General features: G+C 50.0%; 1 protein-coding gene across 2 annotated transcripts in view; it reads right to left on the minus strand.

The window, feature by feature from the left end:
- Positions 1 to 26,312, minus strand: part of LOC144686890 (1-phosphatidylinositol 4,5-bisphosphate phosphodiesterase delta-4-like) — a 72,347-nt gene that overhangs the window by 27,810 nt on the left and 18,225 nt on the right. For both annotated transcript variants that reach the window (XM_078552713.1, XM_078552712.1), the window contains 3 exons: positions 25,221 to 25,373; positions 5,901 to 6,065; positions 4,983 to 5,139 (listed from right to left, as the gene is read on the minus strand). In XM_078552713.1, coding sequence (XP_078408839.1) covers positions 4,983 to 5,139; positions 5,901 to 6,065; positions 25,221 to 25,373 — 475 coding nt within the window. The remainder of the gene's footprint in view (positions 1 to 4,982; positions 5,140 to 5,900; positions 6,066 to 25,220; positions 25,374 to 26,312) is intronic.

The raw sequence follows: 26,312 nt of genomic DNA on the forward strand, positions 1-26,312 counted from the left end.
AGTGTAGTTGTTAGCAATCAGGATTGTTTAGCAAGCCCTGTCCAATCGTGGAATCACATTTAATGTTGGACACTATGAACTGAGTTTTGCAAGCGTGGGCTGGTTGGGTACAGTCAGTACTTCGCCTGTTGCGAACAGCTGAAAGGACATGCTGTCTGATACAGCCCACCGGTCTTTGGGATGTACGTACAGGCTACATACCCAGCATCACACTGGCACTGAAATTCATGTACCACATTACTCATTTGTGTGATAGGCAGAATGTCTTTTTGGCTTGATGGTAGATGTTAGTGGCGAATATCACTCATGTTGCTACTGCATAGTAGTAGCGTGAAACAGCTAACTTCGCCTGTTGCTCAAATTTTTGAGATGCCTTACCCTTCCAGGGTAATCTGAGGTAGACTGGGCACTTCTCAGGGCTGAAAGTGTCAGTCTTAGGCCCATTCATAAGTTGCGCGATATACAGTGAGCAATGATCTGATCAGGGTGGCCATTATCCTGCAGGATTCCTTTGATGTGCCTATTTCAGCATCAAGCTTACACAGTGAACAAATGGCTCAGGCCCTATTATCGAGGTTGCTGATAAGGCCAATCTTATAGCTTGAGGAGCAGTAAGAATCCCAATGCGCATATTAACAGAGAAGGTAGGCTTGCAGTAGACCGTGGTGGAGAACCCCCCTGGCAGGTTTCTCAACCAGTACATCAAGGAAAGGGGAGCTCATCTGACTGCTCCATTTCAAAGGTGAATTTGAGCGCAGGATGGAGCCCATTAAGGTGTATAAGGAAATTCTTATTTGCAGCTGTGGATTCAAATATAATAAACATATCATCTACATATCAGAAATATACAAGGAGCAGGGGGTTAGGTAACACTCCATCAGAGAGGTGTTTCCCATGGAAACCAACAATGGTGTTTGTGAGAGCTGGGCCTAGAGAGGGTCCCAAGGCAACACCATCTATTTAGACAAACTGACCTCACTAAAACCGTCATTAAAACTGATCTCAACTGTGTGAGTTTCGGAGTTCATAAGTTCAATGAGTGCAGATTCAGTCAATGGCGGTGGGTCTAGATTGCCGTGATATAGTGATGTGGTGCAAACGCCTATTGCTTCCTTGAGCAGCACATTAGTGAATTGGCGAGTAATGTTGAATGAGTGCATGGGCGTGACATTGCTATCGATATGGATAGAGGATTGGTTAGCTAACAGGAAACAGAGAGTGGGCATAAATGGGTGATTTTCACGTTGGCAAGATGTGACAAGTGAAATGCTACAGGCATCAGTGCTGGGTCCTCAACTGTTTACAACATATATCAATGACTTGGATGAAGGGGCCGAATGTATGGCTGTTAAGTTTGCTGATGACACAAAGATAGGCAGGAAAGTAAGTTGCGAAAAGGACATCAGGAATCAGCAAAGGAACATAGACAGGTTACACGAGTGGGCAAAAATTTGACAGATGGAATATAATGTGGGAAAATATGAACTAGTCCACTTTGGCAGGAAGAATAGAAAAGCAGCAAATTATTTAAATAGAGAGAGTTTGCAGAACTCAGTGGTACAGAGGGATCTGGGTGTCCCAGTACGTGAATTACAAAACGTTAGTCTGCAGGGACAGCGAGTGATTAGGAAGGCAAATGGAATGTTGTCATTTACTGCACAGAGATTGGAATATAAAAGTAGGGAAGTTTGCTACGGTTGTACAGGGCCAACGCTGGAGAACTATGTACAATTTTAGTCTCCTTATTTAAGAAAGGATATAAATGTGTTAGAAGCAGTTCAGATAAGGTTCACCCAGCTGATATCTGGGTTTTGGGGGTGGGTTGGGGGGGGTGGGGGCAGTGTTATTTTATGAGGGAAGGTTGGACAGGCTGGGCCTGTATCCATTGGAGTTTAGAAGATTGAGAGGCGATCACATTGAAACATAAAAGACCCTGAGGGGACTTGACAGATTGGGTGCTGAATGGATGTTTCCCTTGTGGGGGAGACTAGAAATAGGGGACACAATTTAAAAATTTAGGACAGAGAGGCAGAGAATTTTTTTCTCTCAGAGGGTCGTCAATCTTTGGAACTTTCTTCCCCAGAGAGTGGTGGAGGTGGGGTCATTGAATATTTTTAAGGCCGAGGTAGATAGATTTTTGACTAACTGGGGTGTCAAAGGTTATCGGGGGTAGGCAGAATGTGGAGTTGAGACCGTATTCAGATGATCCATGATCTTATTGAATGGCAGAGCAGGCTCGAGGGGCCGAGTGGCCTACCAATATTCCTAATTTATATGTTTGTACATTCATATGACATGCAAGCTGTGTATAGCCTTCACAAAGGTTAAGGAATCCTTCACCATGTACGTGGAAAACTTGCTCAGAACTGATTACAGCAACTCACTGAACCATTTGGCCAATTCATGTTGTGCAGAACCGGTCATTGGTAAGATAGAGCATCAAGGGTCATCATTCTGTGTGTCTTGGGCAGTCCATACATACGCGGAGACAGCAAGTCCTGAGGGCGAATCCTATCATATACACCATTGGGCAGCTCGTTACGCTTACACAACTCCAACCAGCGCTTTTGTAACTTGCTTTTGAGCAGGTCCATGCAATCATGATTAGCAGTGGGTCCAAAGGGTACAAATTAAAACCATCGTTAAGAAAGGTATGCGTTTTGTTGAAATAGCCACGTTTGGTAAGGATGACTATTCCAGTCATCTGTCCCGATGAGTGCAATGCAAGTATGAGGGTACGAAAGCAGAGTAACTGGGAAACTAGACTGAAAGATAAGACAGTAGAGATACTTAAGGAGATATTTAATAACTCTCTGCAAAGATTTATCCCAGTGAGAAAGGAAGAGTCTTTGAGGAGGATGCATCATCTGTGGCTAAATAAGGAAGTTAAGGATTGTATCAAATTGAAAGAAACACTCGACAATTCTGCAAAGATTAGGGGTAGATCAGAGGATTGGTCAGATTTTAAGAATTAGCAAAGAATAACTAAAAAAATAATAAAGGGGGAGAAAGTAGAGCATGAGAGAAAGCTAGTGAGTAATATAAAAACAGATAGCAAGAGTTTCTACAAGTATTTAAATAGCAAAAGAGTAACTAAAGTGAGTGTTGGTCCTCCAGAAAGTGAATCTGGGGAATTGATAATGGAAAACAAGGAAATGGTGAAGGTGTTGGACAGGTAAGTTGTGTCTGTCTTCACTGTAGAAGACTTAGAAAACTTCCCAAAGATACTTGAAAATTCAGAGGTGAACGGGAGGGAAGAACTTAAAACAATCACCATCACCAGGGAAAAGATACTGGGAAAACTATTAGACCTAAAGGTTGACAATTCCTGTAGGCCTGTACCCGAGGGCCTTAAAAGAAGTGGTGGCAGAGATAGTAGATACGTTGGTCATAATCTTCCAAAATTCCTCAGATTCTGGAAGGATCCCAGTGGATTGGAAACAAGCAACTTTAACGCCTTTACTCAAGAAAGGAAGGAGACAGAAAGCAGGGAACTACAGGCCAATTAGTCTAACATCAGGGAAAATGCTAGATTTCATTATTAAGGATGTTAAAGCAGGATACTTAGAAAATCATAATGTTATCGGGCAGAGTCAACATGGCTTTGTGAAAGGGAACTCGTGTTTAACTAATTTATTAGAGATTTTTGAGGATGTAACAAGCAAGGTGGATAGAGGGGGATTTCCAGAAGGCATTTGACAAGGTGCCACATCAATGGTCACTACACAAAATAAGAGCTCATGGTATAACTGGTAACATATTAGCACGGAGAGACGATTGGTTAGCTAATAGGAAGCAGAGAGTAGGCATAAGTGCGTCATTTTTTGGGTTAGCAAGATGATATGATGAGTGGAGTGCCACAGGGATCAGTGCTGGAACCTCAACTATTTACAATCTACATCAGTGACTTGGATGAAGGGATCGAATGTATGATATCTAAATTTGCTGATGACACCAAGATAGGTGGGAGAGTAAGTTGTCAAGAGGAGGTAGAGAGTCTGCAAATGGATATAGGCAGGTTAAGTGAGTGGGCATAAATTTGGCAGATGGATGTGGAAAAATGTGAACTTATCCACTTTGGCAGGAAGAATAGAAAAGCAGCAAATTATTTACATGGAGAGAGTTTACAGAGCTCAGTGGCACAGAGGGATCTGGGTGTCCTGGTACATGAATCACAAAAAGTTAGTCTGCAGGTTTGGGGAGTGATTCGGAAGGTAAATGGAATGTTGGTGTTTATTACAAGGGGAATGGAATATAAAAGTAGGGGTGTTTTACTATAGCTGTACAGGGCATCGATGAGCACACACCCAGCGTACTGTGTACAGTTTTGGTCTCCTTATTTGAAAAAGGATATAATTATGTTTGAAGCAGTTCAGAGAAGGTTCACTCGACTCATTCCTGGGATGAGGGGCTTATCCCATGCGGAAAGGTTGAATAGATTGGGCCTGTACCCATTGGAGTTTAGAAGAAGGAGAGGTGACCTTATTGAAACGTATAAGATCCTGAGGGGACTTGATAGGGTGGAAACCGGGAGAACATTTCCTCTTGTGGGGGAGACTAGAACTAGGGGCTATAGTTTAAAAATATAGCCTCCCATTTAAGACAGAGATGAAGAGAATTTTTTTCTCTCAGAGGGTCATTAGTCTGTGGAATTCTCTTCCCCAGAGAGCAGTGGAGGCTGGGTCATTGAATATATTCAAGGCCGAGTTAGATAGATTTTTGATAGACAAGGGAGTCGAGGGTCCTGGGGGACAGACAGGAAAGTGGAGTTAAGACCATGACCAGATCAGCTATGATCTTATTGAAGGGCAGAGCAGGCTCAAAGGGCCGAATGGCCTACTCCTGCTCCTAATCTGCATGTTCCTATGTATGTTCCTATACACGTTCCTATATAAAACCACCAATCCCCACCCCGAAGCCCTCGAAGGGATTCCCGATGTACCTAAACCATTCCCCTCACTGTACTCAGAGCAATCACTCACCAGACTCTCTGATCTGTTTCCTGGCCTTGGATTCAGTGAAGGAGGAGATCTCGTAGAATTTGTAATGTGTGCGGGAGTGTTTGAAGCTGTTGAAGTGGACGCTCTTACAATAAATGACACAGTCAGACAGTTCCTTGGCCAAACTCTGCTTAGGCGCCTAGCAACCAATCAAAGCGAGAGAGACAGGTGTGAATATTAAAATCAGTGGAGGATGTACTGCAGCCTGGGGGCCATGAGCTGCACGGGTGCTGCACTGGGAGCTGTCTGAGATCCAATCCCTGGAACAGCAGGAGACCATTCAGCCCATCCAGTCCATTACACAGGAACAGCAGGAGACCATTCAGCCCCTCGAACCTCTTGCACAGGAACAGGAGGAGGCTATTCGTCCCCTCAAGCCCATTCCATCATTCAATTAGATCATGGCATGATCTGAATCTTAACTCCATTTAACCACAATTATCCATATCCCCTTACACAAAATGAATATTCAAAGCTCAATGTAAACAAAAGCACATTCTAATGCCTTTATGATTTTTCTCCCGGGTTTGTAAACTATTCATGCATGGGGTGTGAGCGTCGCTGGCTGGGCCAGCATTTATTGCCCATCCCTAATTGCCCCTTGAGAAGGTGGGGGTGAGCTGCCTTCTTGAGCCGCTGCAGTCCCTGTGGTGTAGGTACACCCACAGTGCAGGAGCACCCGGGGGTTTCCTGACAATCCTTTTACCTGGGGAGAACCCCAATTGGGACAGTGAGGTGAAAGTGAGCAAATATAATCCCCAAAACTCCGCTAGGCTCTTGTCTGATTCTGTGGCAGGAGAATCCTCCACCCCACCCCCTCGCCCACCACCACCAGGGTTCTGTCCCTTTGGATTTAACACTAGTGGGGATGACCTGGCACCATTCAGATGCAGCCCTTACCTTCCCTTTCCTCTTCACTTCGTTCTTGATGTTCTCGTCATCTATTTCTGCTGCCTCGTCCTCGTCGGTGACCTCCCCCGTGTAGTGGTCTTCCCCCTGCCCATTTAGGCAGTCCTCCAACTTGTCAATCCGTTTCCCTTTCACCAGAACCTTCCACTTCAGCTCCTGTCAGAACAAACATTTAATCAAGCTGCCCATCAGCACAATGTTTATTGGCTGTCTGGTCTGGTACTGAGGCCAATAAGCCCGATCATTGATTCCTGGATCAAATCCTGTTAGGTAACGGCGCCTGGGAAGCACCTTGTGACATTTTTACTACATTTAAAGGCATTATATAGATGCAGTTTGTTGTTGGTATTGAGGCTCCCAGATTTGACCCTGGCTCTGTGCTGAGCATCATGTTAGGAGAGGGGGAGAGGCTCCGTTTGGCCCCCCCAACAGTTCTGGCCGGGTGCGGGGGGAGAGAGGGGGGTTGGGTGGGGAGGGGGGACAAACAACCATCCAGGCTTCCGGCCCGGGCTCAACAACAACAGTTTTGATGCGTTTGATGCAAGAAAACATCCCAAAATAACTTCTCCCCAGTGTCCTGGGGACAACGTTTATCCTTCAAACAACATCAAAATCACATTGTTGTTTATGGGATCTTGCTGTGCTGTGTTCCCTATATTTCCAACAGTGACTACACCATTTGCTGTAAAACACTTTACATTGCGGTTCTGAAAGGCGCTATATAAATGCATGTCTATTTCTTCTCTCTCTCTCTCTCTATCTCTCCTTTCCTCCTCTCCCTCTCCAATCCTCCTGTCCCCCTCACAGTGGCCAGTCTTCCTCTTGTTAGGAATCTATATCCCCAAGAACTTACATGGGCAGAATTTTACACTGATCGGGGTGGGGGGTGGGGGGAGCGAGCGCCTGACCCAATTCGGCGTGAAATTGTACAAGATGACGTCGGGCGAGCGTCCGGACATCATTCCCGCGCTCCCGCGATATTCCAGTCGGCGGGCACACGCAGAAGTCGGAAGCGTCCCCTCCGACAATTAAGAGGCCCAATTAAGGTCAATGAACGGCACAATTGTCTAATTTTACGCTGCCCGTCCAATCTTACTGTTGGCGGACGGGCTAATCGGCCGGGCAGCCTTCACATTTTTCATGTAACCTCATCCAAGGGCCGGGATGAGATTTCCGTGATGAAATAAAATAAAAATAAAAATCGATGAGCAGCACTTTCATCGTATATATATATTCAGGTGCCTGATTGAGGTGTTTGGACAATTCTTTTACTGCCTTTCAAAAGTTTATTTTCGATTCTTCAGGTTTTCAGCTCCCTGGGTTTAGCCTCAGGGACCTTTCCATCAGCGCTCGGCCCCCCCCGCCCGCATTGGCGTCAGCGCCCACCCTCTTCCCACCCCCCACCCCCCGCTCCACCCCGGCAGCACTGAGCCATTAACTGGCCGGCCAGCGTGAAATCGCTGTCGGGGGGGCCAATCGAGGTTGGCGATCCGCTCCCCGGCCGATCCCAGGCCAGCCATTCGGCGATCCGCTCCCCGGCCAATCCCAGGCCAGCCAATCCAACCCACCCGCCAACCGAAAAATTCCGCCCAATGTGTTTTTAAAAATTGGAAGGATATTGAATGATTTGGACTTTCTTGGGGACTGACCTGATTTTTTTTTTGTAAAGGGTTAAAAGTTCACTGTGGACTGTGGGAAAGGCTGTTTTTTACCAGCCTTCAGCTAATTGACCAGCAAGGCACCCGAGCAGATAAGAGTTATTTGTAGTTGAGCTTTAACTGCTGGAGGGAAATACAAAATACTGCTATTTGTTTCCACACTGTGGGCTGCTGCTGACTTTTCTGGAAATACCTGACCTGAGATGAGCTCTATTTGAACATTTGTTTTTGAACCCAGGATGTGTTTGGGGGTACACTGAAAAGGAAGGTTACCCAATTATCTCTCTCCCAAACTCGCCCGAAATTGGTTATCAATCTTCAGCCAGAAAATGCTCATCTCAGTAGAACTTATCTATGTTTAGAAACCCGAGAAACTGCGACAAGAGACAGTTCCCAGGAACAGTGATTCACCGAAGCTCCTTTGGACAGAACTGCCGGTCAATTACCATCATCAGAGAGCCATCTTTGCCCACAGAACCACCAAACCAACAGCACCAAAACTCTTCAAACTTTATCCTTTTTCATAATGTGTTCCCACTGGGAAAAGGTTTTCTGCTCCCTACACCAACCACTGCAATTGTGTGTCTGTGTGTGTGTGTCTGTGTGTGTGTGTGTGTGTCTGTGTGTGTGTGTGTGTCTGTGTGTGTGTGTGTCTGTGTGTGTATGTGCGTGTGTGTCTGTGTGTGTGTGTGTCTGTGTGTGTGTGTCTGTGAGTGTGTGTCTGTGTGTGTGTGTGTCTGTGTGTGTCTGTGTGTGTGTGTCTGTGTGTGAGTGTGTGTCTGTGAGTGTGTGTCTGTGTGTGTGTGTGTGTCTGTGTGTGTGTCTGTGTATGTGTGTCTGTGTGTGTGTGTGTGTGTGTCTGTATGTGTGTGTGTGTGTGTGTGTCTGTATGTCTGTGTGTGTGTGTCTGTGTCCGTGTGTCTGTCTCTGTGTGTGTCTGTGTGTGTGTCTGTGTGTCTGTGTGTCTGTGTCTGTGTCTGTGTCTGTGTGTGTGTCTGTGTGTGTGTGTGTCTGTGTGTGTGTCTGTGTGTCTGTGTGTGTGTGTCTGTGTGTGTGTGTCTGTGTGTGTGTGTATCTGTGTGTCTGTGTGTGTGTGTCTGTGTGTGTGTGTCTGTCTGTGTGTCTGTGTCTGTGTGTGTGTGTCTTTGTGTATGTGTCTGTGTGTCTGTGTGTGTGTCTGTGTGTGTGTGTGTCTGTGTGTGTGTGTGTGTCTGTGTGTATGTGTGTCTGTGTGTGTGTGTGTGTGTGTCTGTGTGTGTGTGTCTGTGTGTGTGTGTGTGTGTGTCTGTGTGTGTTTGTGGATTTAAAGGGGTATATAGTTACTTTTCCAGATTACAAATGGTATGTTAACCAGTTTTTGCAATTTGTTTTAAAAAAGAAGTTTTGCTACATAATAAATCAATCATTGTGAGTTTATTGAAAGAAGCCTGGTTAAAGTCTCTTTTACTCTGAGTCTAAAATAGCAAAAGTGAACCATTGGCCATTTTGGCGAGTGAATTAAACATTGACACTTATGGGTGCGACCTGTGCAGTAGTGGGGCTAAAGGAAACTGAGCACTCCTCCCGTCCTGGTCAGAACACGCTTTTCTGTACATTTTCAGCATTTCCCCGCCTCCCAATGCCTCCCATTTCTCCGCCTCTGCGACCTGCTCACTGGGAGGTGTCCGAGCCTCACCCCTTTGGGCAGAGAGTTCTCACTGTCCCCAGTGCTCAAGGGGTTAATCGGTCTCGCTGCTCACTGACCGTCAATTATTAATTTCACTCTCCTCTGCAGACTGACCTCTCTGCTGGTGAAATGTGTTAGCAGCTGCCCATCGCGGGCCTGAGGCGATCGTGTTTCACTCTTCAACAAATGGCAAAAGTTTCTAAAGCGGCCAATAGCTGGTGCAACGACGGGGATGGAATCTGTTGTGATTTTTATCTTTTTAAGATGATAATGGAAACTCAGCTGCCTCACGTCTGAGGTTTTTTTTGAATGACCTGGACTCTGCCAGAGCAACACCGAGACTTGGACAGGGTTAAATGTTGAGGACCAGTTATATAGAATCCAGTTTGTATTCCCTTCAGTTTAGAGGATTGAGGGGGTCATCTGACTGAGGTGTTAAAACGTTAAGCCATTCAATAGGGTAAATAGAGCCTGTTTCCCCTGGTGGAGTTGGATTGGGGGATGTGGGGAGTGAGGGTGGGGGGTGTTTGGGGGGGGGGTTTGGGGGAGGGGTCCGGAACAAAAGGGCGGAACCTTAAAGTCCGAGCCAGGCCGTTCGGGGGTGATGTCGGGAAACACTTCACCACACAAAGGGCAGTGGGAATCTGGAACTCACCCCCCCACAACAACAAGCTGCTGAGACCAAGAGGAGGTGGGGTCCGCGAGGGTGGGGGTGCATTTCGAAATCCGTGATGGATTTTGAAAGAAAAACAGAAAGTGCTGGAAATATCCAACAGGTCAGGCAAAATCTGTGGAGAGAGGAACAGAGTTATCATTTCAGGTTGTGTGACCCTCCATCAGAATTGTTAGATTTTTGTTGGGTGAGGGGATTAAGGTTTCTGGAACTAAGGCAGGTGGATGCAGTTCAGATGCAGATCAGTCATGATATGGTTGAATGGTGGAACAGGCTTATGGGGCTGAATGGCCTCCTCCTGTTCCTGTGTAACAGGCTTGAGGGGCTGAATGGCCTCCTCCTGTTCCTGCATAACAAGCTTGAGGGGCTGAATGGCCTCCTCCTGTCCCTTTGTAACAGGTTCGAGGGGCTGAATGGCCTCCTCCTGTTCCTTTGTAACAGGCTCAAGGGGCTGAATGGCCTCCTCCTGTTCCTGTGTAACAGGCTCGTGGGGCTGAATGGCCTCCTCCTGTTCCTGTGTAACAGGCTCAAGGGGCTGAATGGCCTCCTCCTGTTCCTGTGTAACAGGCTCGAGAGGCTGAATGGCCTCCTCCTGTTCCTATGTAACAGGCTCGAGGGGCTGAATGGCCTCCTCCTGTTCCTGTGTAACAGGTCCGAGGGGCTGAATGGCCTCCTCCTGTTCCTGTGTAACAGGCTCAAGGGGCTGAATGGCCTCCTCCTGTTCCTGTGTAACAGGTCCGAGGGGCTGAATGGCCTCCTCCTGTTCCTGTGTAACAGGCTCGAGAGGCTGAATGGCCTCCTCCTGTTCCTATGTAACAGGCTCGAGGGGCTGAATGGCCTCCTCCTGTTCCTGTGTAACAGGTCCGAGGGGCTGAATGGCCTCCTCCTGTTCCTGTGTAACAGGCTCAAGGGGCTGAATGGCCTCCTCCTGTTCCTGTGTAACAGGCTCGAGGGGCTGAATGGCCTCCTCCTGTTCCTGTGTAACAGGCTCATGGGGCTGAATGGCCTCCTCCTGTTCCTGTGTAACAGGCTCGTGGGGCTGAATGGCCTCCTCCTGTTCCTGTGTAACAGGCTCGTGGGGCTGAATGGCCTCCTCCTGTTCCTGTGTAACAGGCTCGAGAGGCTGAATGGCCTCCTCCTGTTCCTGTGTAACAGGCTCGAGGGGCTGAATGGCCTCCTCCTGTTCCTATGTAACAGGCTCGAGGGGCTGAATGGCCTCCTCCTGTTCCTGTGTAACAGGCTCGTGGGGCTGAATGGCCTCCTCCTGTTCCTGTGTAACAGGCTCGAGGGGCTGAATGGCCTCCTCCTGTTCCTGTGTAACAGGCTCGAGAGGCCTATATATGGTTTATAATTGGTACCTGTCATACCTAATGGGATAATCATCACTGGCGGATGCCCAGGGATTCCACCCGAGGGTTTATTTTCTCTTGTGTATTTGATATGAATTAGGAGCAGGAGTGGGCCATTCAGCCCCTTGAGCCTGCTGCCCCTTTCAATAAGATCATGGCTGATCTGGTTGTGGCCTCTAATTTCCTGTCACTCCCTCTAGCCTTTCACACCCTTGTCAATCAAGAATCCTCTCTGATTCTAATGATCTATAAATGGACCCAAAGACATGAACCTAGGAAGAGGGAAACAGGGTTTTTATGCTAGTCTGTTTTTCTAAGTTATATTCCCACACCGTAACCTCTCCAGACTCCCCCCCACCCCGCCCCCAGTTTGGGATGAAGACTTCTCTGGATTTTGGAATTTTCCGGATGATAGAATAGTGTTAGACTGCCTAACTGCAAGTGTGTGAACTGGATATATACACGTACCTGAGAAATAAAACATGACAAAACATTATAAAGAAGGCTCCCCATGTCTGGTAACACACGAGACAGGGAAAGCACACGCTTACGCCTGTTTGTCCTGCTGTCCGAGGATATACCTCGAGGGGCGCCGCTCCACATCAAACATGGCTGACCAGGAGACTCTCCCACTCTTACCGCCTGCCGCGGGCGTGTGTTGGAAGGATTGACAGGCCGATACTCAATCTGTTTGGCCGCGTTATTAACACATCTTCTTAAGCCCCGGAGTGAGACTATGACCGGTGCTTCTGACTCAGGGGTAAGGGTGCTACCCAAATGTAGTATAAGGGTCTGGCACATATAGAGTTAATGTGGGACTGAGTGCAGTACCGCACACACAGTGATGTAAGAGAGCATGTGACAGCACCCAGCTGAGTGTGAGGACTGAGACGTGTGTACCAGCCAGCATGGAGACAGCTCCCAGCTTGTTCCCTTTACACTATATTTGTAAATAGCTCGAAGAGTCAACAAAGACCTTCCAGTTAACCTACATGTGACTACGAAGACTTCTTCAGACTTACCAAAAACTGTAACCAACACCCTACAACACCCGCTGCGCTCCATGACATCCCTTCCAAACATTTGAAGCACTAATAAAAAAATGTTTTTTTTCTAAACATGCTTACATTTTGCCGCACTTTTCTTAGATGCCATTGGTTTAAAAAAAAAAGCAAAACTTACCCCTGGTCGGCTGCAGACAGACTGAGGGAGCAGACGTTCAATTCCAATTCCTAACTAATTAGCCGCATTTTCTTCCTCCCTCACCCATCTTGCCCCTCTCCCTCCTGCTACCTTCCCACTGAAACAGCCAAAAGCTGTTACTCTGACCTTCAGTGAAAGGAAGACCATTAGAATAATTCTAACGGCCATCAGACACTCACCGTTTTGTGACTTGCCGCAGATCTGAGTGGTGAGTCTGGTAGTGGCGTAAATCTCTCAAAAAGATCTCCGCATAATTGGTGTGTCCGTATTTTGGATTTCCGGAGTTTACAGGGAATTGTTAATAATAGCAGGAATGTCAATCCCGCCATCTTATAAATCCAGGAATTTGGAATAAATAAACAACAGGAATTGCTGTTTTTTTTTTCAAAAATAACAGCAAAAGCTTGTATTTTGAGGTGTGCGGTGCGTTTAATCGATTAGAATGTCCCAAGGTACTCCACAGGAGCAACATCTAACACTGAGCCACTGAAGGAGAGGCTGGGTCAGTCGATCAAAAGCTTGGTCCAGGAGGTAGGTTTTAAGGAGTGACTTAAAGGAGGAAAGTGAGGTAGGGGAGGCAGTGAGGGTTAGGAAGGGAGTTCCAGGGCTCAGGGCCCCCAGGCAGCTGAAGGCACAGCCGCCAGAGGCAGTGCGAGTAAAATCGGGGATGTGAAAGACACCAGAATTAGGTGAGGGGCGCGGGGCCGGAGGAGATTACAGAGGGAGGAAGGGCTGAGGCTGTGGGGGTGGGGTGGGGGGGATTTGGAAAGGAGGATGAGAAATTTTAAAATTTGCCAAACCAGCGGCTAATGTAGGTCAGCGAGTACAATGGGGGATGGTTGAACCGGGCTTGGTGTGAGTTAGGGCCTCTCCAGCAGGGTTTTGGATGACATGGAGTTTAAGGAGGTTAGAATGTGGGAGGCCAGCCCAGGAGTGTGCTGGAATAGTCCAGCCAAGAGGTAATGAAGGCACAGGTGAGGGTTTCAGTTCACTAGAAACAGGAGCAGGAGTGGACCACTCGGCCCATCGAGCCTGCTCCCCCATTCAATACCATCATGGCTAATCTTGGACTTCAACTCTACTTGCCCACCCATTCCCCCTATCCCTTGATTCCCTGAGAAACCAAAAATCTGTCCATCCCAGCCTTAAATTTAATCAGCGATGGAGCATCCACAACCCTCTGGGGTAGAGAATTCCAGAGATTCACCAGCCTTTGAGTGAAGTAATCTCCCCTCATCTCAGTCCTAAATGATCGGCCCCTTACCCTGAGATTGTGCCCCTGTGTTTTAGGTTCACCAACCAGCAGAAACAATCTCTTAGGTCTACCCTGCCAAACCCCTTCAGAATCGCACGTTTCAATGAGATACCCTTTCATTCTTCCAAACTCCAGAGAAAATAGACCTAATTTTAGAGCCTCTCACCCCAGAGGCCAATTTAGTGAATCTTCATTGTACCCTGTCCAATGCAGGTATATCCTTCTGTAAATGTAGAGACCAAAACTGCGCACAGTATTCCAGATGTGGTCTCACCAAACCCAGTACAACTCTAGCAAGACTTCCTTATCCCTGTAGACCAATCCCCTTGCAATAAAGGCCTACATGCCATTTGCTGTACCTGTATGTTAACTTCTTGCACACTTTGTACAGATACACCCAAATCTCTTTGAACATCAATATTTACACATTTCTCACCTTTTTAAAATATTCTGCTTTTCTATTCTTTCGACCAAAGTGAATAACTTCACATTTCCCCACATTACACTCCATCTGCCATCTTGTTACCCACTCACTGAACTTGTCTGTATCTCTTTGCAGCCTCTGTGTCCTCCCCACAGCTTACCTTCCTACTCAGCTCTGTATCATCGGCAAACTCCAGTAAAGTACACTAAAGTAGCAGGTAGGTAGCTGAGACAGGGTGAAGGTGCTGGGTGTTAATGTAGGGGAAATAGGCGGTCATTGTGATGGTGTGAATATGAGGTCAGTGGCACATCTTGGGATCAAGTATGACACAAGGGTTGTAAAATGATGTAGATGGTTTGTAGTTGTTGACAGTTGGTTTGTAAATCATATTAGCAGCTTATTTAGTCTCTAACCGGTCAAAGCTCTTTGAAAAGTAATTAGATTACTTCATCTGAGAATGATTTGCAAGAAACTTTTTAAAACCTCCCTCTCAACACACATGCACACAGACACACACACTATTGCTCTCTCACACACACACACACACCCACGCACATAGACCCTAGACACTCTCTCTCACACACACACACACACACACATAGACCCTAGACACTCTCTCTCACACACACACACACACACACACACACATAGACCCTAGACACTCTCTCGCTCACACACACACACACACACACACACATAGACCCTAGACACTCTCTCTCACACACACACACCCACACACATAGACCCTAGACACTCTCTCTCACACACACACACACACACACACATAGACCCTAGACACTCTCTCTCATACACACACACACACCCACACACATAGACCCTAGACACTCTCTCACACACACACACACACACCCACACACATAGACCCTAGACACTCTCTCACACACACACACTCTCTCTCTCACACACACACACACACAAGCAGACACACTCTCACAGACAGAAGAACACACTCACACTGTCTCACACACACAAACAAGCACACACACTCTCACAGATGCATAAACACACACACACACACAGTCTCTCTCGTACACACATTCACATTTACACATACACACACACACACACACACGCACGCACACATTCACATACACGCGCGCGCACATCCACATATACACACACACGCATGCACACATTTACATACACATACACACACACACACACTTACACACACACACGCATGCACACACACACACAGTGGAATTGTCCCAGAAATCAGCAAAGTCTGAAATTGGGTGGGGAAATTGGTGTGTGATCCGCCGACAGTAATGGCAGTTTTTTTCTGTTGTATCGTGCATCACTTTGCTGAAAAAATTGCGGGGCACGTGTTTGATGTTGGATTTCCAGCCTCTGATTCACCCGCCCCACCGTCACCTCAGGCCTTCTGTAAACTTAGCACCATGTTATAAGGTTGCCCCTGCACAGAGCTTTCACTCTCTAAGGGATTGAAAGTTGGTAAAGTCATGGCTTCCAAAGGAAGGAAACACACTGCCCCCAAACTGAGTGACACCTCTCTCCGGACACCGTGAAGGCCCATTGCGAACTCCTCTACCCCCGGCTCTGGGCATAGAACCTCATCCAATGTCACCAATTCAGCACGGGAGGCGCTGGCAGTGGTGATCAGCGCCAACGCCCTGCAAAAGAGGGCAGCCACGCTGTGCCGAAAGAGGGTGAATGATCTCCTCTGTTCTGCCAGAGACTCCTCTCATCACTCTCAACTCACACACTCACAAACCCATCACACACCCACAGGGATCTCACTCACTGTCGGTTCAAGGACATCACCATTCATTCTCTCACACACACCGTCATCTGCCCTGCATATTGTGCCCTCGTCCTGTCCATGGCACCACTCACCACCCACACATGCCAGGCATCCTTCTCATCTGGCCTGGCAGATGTCCTGCCCACACTCTCTCCATCTGTCTTCAAGCAGGACAAGCTGGTTCACAATGAAATGGAGAGGTCCCAGACTGGTGGTGGAATGTCTCAACTGAAGGCCCTTCCCGACTTGGAAAATAGAGTCACCCAGTTGGCCGGTAAAGACCTGGAACGTTCCTGTGCTGACGGTGAGGTCGGCGCTGCTCAACCAAGTGAGGATCCTGCACTACAACATCCATCAGATAACCAGGCTGTGAGTGACGTGTCCTGTTACACAGTCCCCTGCCACGCACTAATGGTCTCTCCTTTCTTTCACAGGCACATCTGGAAAACAGTCGAGGGCACCCACAAGCCAGGCCCTTGACTCAAGCCCCAAAGACAGTGAGTGGGAAGAGGAATCTGATGACACCCTCATTGAAGACCTGTCACAGCCTCACCCACACCCTCCACCAGCGCAGAGACACACACCTCGGTGGGACCTAGTTCTAGAGTAGCCTTGGGGTCTGATCCAGAGCAGGTGGAGGGCAGGGACATCCCAGGGTGCCGACACTCAGAGGACAGCTGGGAGGGGGGCAGAAATCTGCTGACTCCGAGAGAGATGATGAGCCTTTGGATTCAGTTCGACCTCAGTGGCTGGAGCTGGAATTGCAGCCGGGGACGATCAGGAAGGGGTGTCTGCTGCACTCCTCAGGCTGCAAAGCACGATGGAGGAATCTGTCCACCGTCAGACCAAGGTGATATCGCCGGCATGCCAATGCACCCAGGTCAACACTGGTAGGATGGCAGACGCTTTGGAGACCTTGGTCCAGGACACTGGTCCTGCACTGGTGCAGGAGCTGCACTCCAACGCTGGGGCACATGCTGGCTTCCTACACCCCGAGAGAGGGGGGCAAAGCATCTCGGACTCACTCCAGCTGCCCCTTCTCTTAATGAGTCAGCCAGGGGCCCTGGGGCATCCATAGGGAGGAGGGTCAGCAGATGCCAACCCCAGGGCCATCCACCCAGGTGACTCCGGGAGTGTCCGGCCCATCCGAATCCCCTCTTCCTGTGACCTCAGCAGCTCCAGCTCCACAGGCTGAGGAGGGTGTCACTGCCACACAGCAGGACCCCGAAAGCAGGCCGGGGCCCTCCAGGTCTCTGCCCTGAGAGGATGCCCATCAAGGTCATCACACAGACAGGGTGTCACAGTCAGCTGGCTGCCTCCACCTCCAGTCCGGGCAGGGTTAGGAAAGTAAGGAAGATGCAGTTGCACAGCCTGGGCACGGGTGTTAATCACTTGTAAATAATGTTCACCAGTGTAAATACACTCACAGTCACGTCTCCTTGTCGATAGCTCCTTGTTATGATGAGGTGCGTTTGTGTCATTCAGAAATGAAACCTTGCTCCCTGCACAAACTGAATCAGGAGTGGCAGCCCAGGGTCTCTGCTCTGCGCAGTGTGTGACCCTCTGATCACAGCGACTGTCCTGCTCCAAAGCCACAGCCCACCTCAGTGGTACCTGCACCTTGATGTCGATTGTGTTTCCTGTAAGAACATTGTGCCCGAGCGTTTCTGGGTCACGTGATGTTCCGTGTGCTCTGAGCACCTTTGAGGCTGGGCTGCCCCCTTCTCACCTGCATTCTGGGCCGGTGAAGGTGTAATGCTGAAGGGAGCAAGAGGATCAGGTACTGTTGAAGTCCATGTTCCCGCTGTATTCCAGCGAGGTCTGTCTGGGATGAGACTCTGCACAGAGTGCGAGTGTGATAACCTCTGCCAGGCTGGTGCCAGACACTCCCAGTTGCTGTCTTGTACTGTCAGGAGAGTCCTCACTGCATCTCGTCATCCTCCTCGCAGAATCTTGCAGCTATTAAGGCCTCACGAGCACCCCTGCCTCGCCCTGGCCAGAGCAACAGCCTCATCCTGGCCTGAATCCCGGGCTTCCAGGATCTCATCACCCTCCTCTCCTGCCACTTCCTCCTCATCAGAGGAGATGTGGCAGCTCCTCCATCTCCTCATCAGCCAGCAGCTCCCCACCCTTTGCATCGCCAGGTTGTACAGAGTGCAACCAGCCACGATGATGCATGGTATACCCTCGGGGGCGGGGAGGGGGGTACTGCAATGCTCTGCCAGATCTGTCGAGGCACTGGAGCCTCATTGTCAGGATCCCAATGATTTGCTCCACCAAAGTCCGGGTTGTGGCATGAGCCTCGTTGTACCTTCTCTCTGCTGCAGTCTGAGGCCGCCGCACGAGTATCATCAGCCACACCCTCTGTGGGTGGCCCTTGTCCCCGAGGAGCCAACCCTGCAGACTCTGTGGACTCTGGAAGATGTCAGGGATCTGAGACCTGCTGAGGATGTAGGAGTCATGGATGCTCCGTGGGAATCGTGCGCAGACCTGCAGGATGTGTTTGTTATGGTCACAGAGCAGCTGAACATTGAGGGAATGGAAGCCCTTGTGGTTCACATACTGAACTCCTTGCTCCCAAAGAGACCTTAGAGCCATGTGGGTGCAGTTGACAGCACCCTGTACCGGTGAGAAATGCAAACCTCAGCTAATCCCAACACTCTTGCTTCCTGGGTTGCCTGAATTCGGTCGAAATTAAGATGTGAGCCTTGGTGAAGATGGCGTCGGTGACCTCCTGCATACACTTGTGGGTGGAGGCTTGTGAGATCCCTCCCGGGTCACCTGTGGAGCCCTGGAAAGAGCCACTGGCATGGAAATACAGCACCGCGGTCACTCTCACGGCCACTGGCAGTGGATGCCCTCTGAGTCCTCAAGGTGCCAAATCCTTCAGAAGGTGGCATTATGTGAGTAACCAGTTCCCTTGGCAATCGCAATCTCTGGTGACACTGGTTCTTGCTCATCTGCAGGTAGGACAAGTGCTGCCTACTTACCCTGGGTCCAGCGAGGTGCCTACGAACAACGGCTCTCCGTGGATCTTCCTCTGCCTGTGGAGGAGGCCCTGTTGCCCCTCGATCTTGAGGGTTGTGCTCCTCCCTTTGTCAATGTGGCTCCTTCTCACTGCCTGTGAGCTGGGAGGCAGACAGCAGGATCACCAGTCTCCATGTTCCTAATGTTCTCCTCCTGCAGTAACAAAAAGAGAGACGCAAGGCTCTGTGTCCATCTCCTCAGGACTTCTCTTGGTTAAGTCTGGAACTCCAGCTGCATCTCAAGGCCCCTTCCCAGATTCTGACTGCATCCCGTGTGCTGTCAGTTCCGGTGCAGGTATTACCCTAACCTGCTCTCCAGGGCTGTGCGGTCAGCGTGAACCATGAGGGTTACTGCTCCAAACCCGAATAACTACAGAGCAAGAGTTCCGGAGCACCTCCCTCAGATATTCCCATTCCCACCTCCCGCATGGGGATCCTCGAACTTCCCCGGTTATCCCAATTGTTCTGCAGCCCCATAAAACCCAGATTATTTTGCAGTCTGCCCCCAAGGGGTTCAAAGTTAATGAGCAACTGGTGACCCTATCAGGAGTTTGTATTGTTTGTGTGGGTATAACTGGCTCAGAAGCCGGACTCCATGCGTGTCTCTCACAAACCCACACTCTCTCTCACACACCCACCCACACACTCTCTCACACACCCACCCACACTCTCTCTCACACACCCACCCACACACTCTCTCACACACCCACCCACACACTCTCTCACACACCCACCCACACTCTCTCTCACACACCCACCCACACACTCTCTCACAAACCCACCCACACACTCTCTCACACACCCACCCACACTCTCTCTCACACACCCACCCACACACTCTCTCACACACCCACCCACACACTCTCTCACACACCCACCCACACACTCTCTCACACACCCACCCACACTCTCTCTCACACACCCACCCACACACTCTCTCACACACCCACCCACACACTCTCTCACACACCCACCCACACTCTCTCTCACACACCCACCCACACACTCTCTCACACACCCACCCACACTCTCTCTCACACACCCACCCACACACTCTCTCACACACCCACCCACACTCTCTCTCACACACCCACCCACACACTCTCTCACACACCCACCCACACACTCTCTCACACACCCACCCACACTCTCTCTCACACACCCACCCACACACTCTCTCACACACCCACCCACACACTCTCTCACACACCCACCCACACACTCTCTCACACACCCACCCACACTCTCTCTCACACACCCACCCACACACTCTCTCACACACCCACCCACACACTCTCTCACACACCCACCCACACACTCTCTCACACACCCACCCACACACTCTCTCACACACCCACCCACACTCTCTCTCACACACCCACCCACACACTCTCTCACACACCCACCCACACACTCTCTCACACACCCACCCACACACTCTTCACACAACCCACACACTCTCTCACACACCCACCCACACACTCTCTCACACACCCACCCACACACTCTCTCACACACCCACCCACACTCTCTCTCACACACCCACCCACACACTCTCTCACACACCCACCCACACACTCTCTCACACACCCACCCACACACTCTCTCACACACCCACCCACACACTCTCTCACACACCCACCCACACTCTCTCTCACACACCCACCCACACACTCTCTCACACACCCACCCACACTCTCTCTCACACACCCACCCACACACTCTCTCACACACCCACCCACACACTCTCTCACACACCCACCCACACGCTCTCTCACACACCCACCCACACACTCTCTCACACACCCACCCACACACTCTCTCACACACCCACCCACACACTCTCTCACACACCCACCCACACTCTCTCTCACACACCCACCCACACACTCTCTCACACACCCACCCACACACTCTCTCACACACCCACCCACACTCTCTCTCACACACCCACCCACACACTCTCTCACACACCCACCCACACACTCTCTCACACACCCACCCACACTCTCTCTCACACACCCACCCACACACTCTCTCACAAACCCACCCACACACTCTCTCACACACCCACCCACACACTCTCTCACACACCCACCCACACACTCTCTCACACACACCCACACACTCTCTCACACACCCACCCACACACTCTCTCACACACCCACCCACACACTCTCTCACACACCCACCCACACTCTGACACACCCACCCACACACTCTCTCACACACCCACCCGCACACTCTCTCACACACCCACCCACACACTCTCTCACACACCCACCCACACACTCTCTCACACACCCACCCACACACTCTCTCACACACCCACCCACACACTCTCTCACACACCCACCCACACACTCTCTCACACACCCACCCACACTCTCTCTCACACACCCACCCACACACTCTCTCACACACCCACCCACACTCTCTCTCACACACCCACCCACACACTCTCTCACACACCCACCCACACACTCTCTCACACACCCACCCACACGCTCTCTCACACACCCACCCACACACTCTCTCACACACCCACCCACACACTCTCTCACACACCCACCCACACACTCTCTCACACACCCACCCACACTCTCTCTCACACACCCACCCACACACTCTCTCACACACCCACCCACACACTCTCTCACACACCCACCCACACTCTCTCTCACACACCCACCCACACACTCTCTCACACACCCACCCACACACTCTCTCACACACCCACCCACACTCTCTCTCACACACCCACCCACACACTCTCTCACAAACCCACCCACACACTCTCTCACACACCCACCCACACACTCTCTCACACACCCACCCACACACTCTCTCACACACCCACACACTCTCTCACACACCCACCCACACACTCTCTCACACACCCACCCACACACTCTCACACACCCACCCACACTCTCACACACCCACACACTCTCTCACACACCCGCACACTCTCTCACACACCCACCCACACACTCTCTCACACACCCACCCACACACTCTCTCACACACCCACCCACACACTCTCTCACACACCCACCCACACACTCTCTCACACACCCACCCACACACTCTCTCACACACCCACCCACACACTCTCTCACACACCCACCCACACACTCTCTCACACACCCACCCACACACTCTCTCACACACCCACCCACACACTCTCTCACACACCCACCCACACTCTCTCTCACACACCCACCCACACACTCTCTCACACACCCACCCACACACTCTCTCACACACCCACCCACACTCTCTCTCACACACCCACCCACACACTCTCTCACACACCCACCCACACACTCTCTCACACACCCACCCACACTCTCTCTCACACACCCACCCACACACTCTCTCACACACCCACCCACACACTCTCTCACACACCCACCCACACACTCTCTCACACACCCACCCACACACTCTCTCACACACCCACCCACACACTCTCTCACACACCCACCCACACACTCTCTCACACACCCACCCACACACTCTCTCACACACCCACCCACACACTCTCTCACACACCCACCCACACACTCTCTCACACACCCACACACTCTCTCACATACCCACCCACACACTCTCTCACACACCCACCCACACACTCTCTCACACACCCACCCACACTCTGACACACCCACACACTCTCTCACACACCCGCACACTCTCTCACACACCCGCATACTCTCTCACACACCCGCACACTCTCTCACATGCACACAAACTCTCACACACAGAAAAGGGACATTGATAGGTTAAGCGAATGGGCAAAGATCTCACATATTGAGTATAATGTGGGGAAAATGTGAAATTGTCCAAAATTGTCCATTTTGGCAGGAAGAATAAAAAAGAAGCTTATTATCTAAATGGTGAGAGATTTCAGAGCTCTGAGATGCAGAGGGATCTGGGTTTCCTAGTGTGTGGATCACAAAAGGTTAGTATGCAGATACAGCAGGTAATTAGGAAAACTAATCGAATGTTATCATTTATTGTGAGGGGAATGATTACAATTGTAGGGAGGTTATGCTTCAGTTATACAGGGCACTAGTGAGACCTGTGTACAGTCTTCACCCTCTGGCTCATGTTTGATTCCGTCCCTCGGATGCTGAAAAAGTGTCGTACGGTCCTCATCCCCAAGACTGACGATATGGAAAAACTTAAAAATATAGACAACTGGCGGCCAATAACAATCGGCCCGATTTTATTACGGCTCTATACGAAGATCATCGCCAAACGCTTAAGTGAAGCGGTCCAGATTGACCCCAGGCAGAAAGGGTTTCTGGTGGCAACTCCTGGTTGCAATGACAACATAACGATTCTCAGTAATATCATGAAAGGGGCAAAATGCAACAGGAAAGAGCTGGCCGTTGTCTTTGTAAACCTGGCAAAGGCGTTCGATTCCTCTTCCCTTCACCCGCCCCGGCAGCATTCCGTAGGGATCGTTCCCTCCGGGACACCCTGGTCCACTCCTCCATCACCCCCTACTCCTCAACCCCCACCTATGGCACCTCCCCATGCCCACACAAAAGATGCAACACCTGCCCCTTCACTTCCTCTCTCCTCACCGTCCAAGGGCCCAAACACTCCTTTCAAGTGAAGCAGCATTTCACTTACATTTCCCCTAACTTAGTCTACTGTATTCGTTGCTCCCAATGCGGTCTCCTCTACATTGGAGAGACCAAACGCAGACTGGGCGACCGCTTTGCAGAACACCTGCGATCTGTCCGCAAGAAAGACCAAAACCTCCCTGTCGCTTGCCATTTTAACACTCCACCCTGCTCTCTTGCCCACATGTCTGTCCTTGGCTTGCTGCAATGTTCCAGTGAAGCTCAACGCAAACTGGAGGAACAGCACCTCATCTTCCGACTAGGCACTTTACATCCTTCCGGGCTGAATATTGAATTCAACAACTTTAGATCTTGAACTCTCTCCTCCATCCCCACCCCCTTTCCATTTCTTCCCCCTCCCTTTTGTTTTTTTCAATAATTTATATAGATTTTTCTTTTCCCACCTATTTCCATTATTTCTAAATCTATACCTTTAATGCCCTGTCAGTCTTTCCACCCCACCCCCACTAGAGCTGTACCTTGAGTGTCCTGCCATCCATTCTTAATTAGCACATTTTCTTAGATAATATCACCACCTTCAACACCTCTTTGATCCTTTTGTCTGTGACATCTTTTGATTATCTTCTCCTATCACTGCTTGCTTATCCCCACAACCACCCCACCCTCAACTTCTCTCTTCCCCCGCCCCCCACCTTAAACCAGCTTATATTTCACTCCTCTCCTAACTATACTCAGTTCTGTTGAAGGGTCATGAGGACTCGAAACGTCGACTCTTTTCTTCTCCACCGATGCTGCCAGACCTGCTGAGTTTTTCCAGGTAATTCTGTTTTTGTGTACAGTACTGGTCTCCTTATTTAAGGAAGGATGTAATTGCACTTGAAGCAGTTCAGAGAAGATTTTACCAGGCTAATAACTGGAATGGGTGAGTTGTCTTATGATGAAAGGTTGGACAGGCTAGGCTTGTATCCACTGGAGTTTAGAAGAGTAAGAGGCGACTTGATTGAATCCTTTAAGATTCTGAGGGGTCTTGACAGGGTGGATGTGGAGAGGATGGTTCCTCTTGTGGGAGAATCTAGAACTAAGGGTCACTGTTTAAAGATAAGGGGTCGCCCATTTAAGACAGAGAGGAGGTGAGTACTTCTCTCTCATAGGGTTGTGAGTCTTTGGAACTGTCTTCCTCAAAAGGCAGTGGAAGCAGAGTCTTTGAATATTTTTAAGGTAGAGGTGGATAGATTCTTGATTAACAAGGGGGTGAAAGGTTATCGGGGGTCGGCCGGTGGTTACAATCAGATCCATCATGATCTTATTGAATGGTGGAGCAGGCTCGAGGGGCCAAATGGCCTACACCTGCTCCTAGTTTGTATGTTCATTTGACGCACACACAGACACTCAGACACTGTAATCCTATTACAACAGTGATGACACTACAAAAAGTACTTCATTGGCTGTAAGACGGTTTTACACATCCAGTGGTCATGAAAAGTGTGAGGATAAATGCAAGTCTTTTGTTGTTTCTGTTTGTCAACATCCTGATCCATCAAGAGAAATGATTTTAATTCTGTTATTAACCCAACTTCATCGCAGAACCTTCTAGAATTCAGTCACGTGTGACACGACACTGGGACCACCTCCCACCCTCTGCTCTGTGGGTTCCAGTTCTCAGTTCTTACCTCTGGAGATGGGAATCGACTTGGGATCTTCCCATCGATGGTGCTTTTCACCAGCTTGTGTCCCAGGATGTTCTGGAGGTGATGAGCCATTACACTCTGCTGCTCAACGCTACAGTGATTCTCGATGGACAGGATCACGGGGAAATCCGACACCTGCAACCATCAATAATCATAAACAGGACGGCAAAACAGTGAAAAAACACACAACCTTTCTACACCCCCCACCCACCCACACCCCCCCCCACACACACCACACACCCCACACCACCCAAACACCCCACACACCCACACCCACACACACCCACACCCCCACCCCCCAAGCCCCATACCCCTCCCCCACGCTCCACACCCCTCCCCCACCCCCACATCCCCCACCCCCACAACCCCCCAACCCACACACCCACACCCACCCAAACACCCCACACGCCCCCACCCTCACACCCCCCCAACCCCATACACCCAAACACCCCCCACACCCTCACACCAGAACACTGCCCCACACCCCACTCCCACCCAAACACCCCACACCGCCCCACCCCACACACCCACGCCTCACACCCTGACAACCCCTGTCACCTACCTTCCCCGCACCCCTACCCCCAACGCCCTCCAAAAACCCTCATACTCCCCACCACCCACACTCCACACCACACCCACCCCCCCACCACCGCCCACACTACCACAACCTCCAACCACAAGCTCCCCCAATCCCACACCCCCCACAACCCACCACACCCTCCACACCCCTGGAACCCCTACACAACCCACAACATCAAACCCCCTCCCATTCCATCTCCAATCACCCAGAAATAGGGAAACAGCACAGAAACAGGTCACTCGACTCAGCTGGTCCATGTCAGTTTTTATGTTCCACACGAACATTCCCTCCCCTATTTCACCCGATCAGCAAACCCACGACCGTTACCATCTAGAAGGACAAGGGCAGCAGGTAGATGGGAACACCACCACCTGGAAGTTCCCCTCCAAGTCACTCACCGTCCTGACTTGGAAATATATCACCGTTCCTTCACTGTCACTGGGTCACAATCTGGAACTCCATCCCTAACAGCACTGTGGGTGTACCCACACCAC

This window comes from Cetorhinus maximus, chromosome 11 (genome assembly GCF_964194155.1).
Source record: "Cetorhinus maximus chromosome 11, sCetMax3.hap1.1, whole genome shotgun sequence".
NCBI classification, from domain to species: Eukaryota; Metazoa; Chordata; class Chondrichthyes; order Lamniformes; family Cetorhinidae; genus Cetorhinus; species Cetorhinus maximus.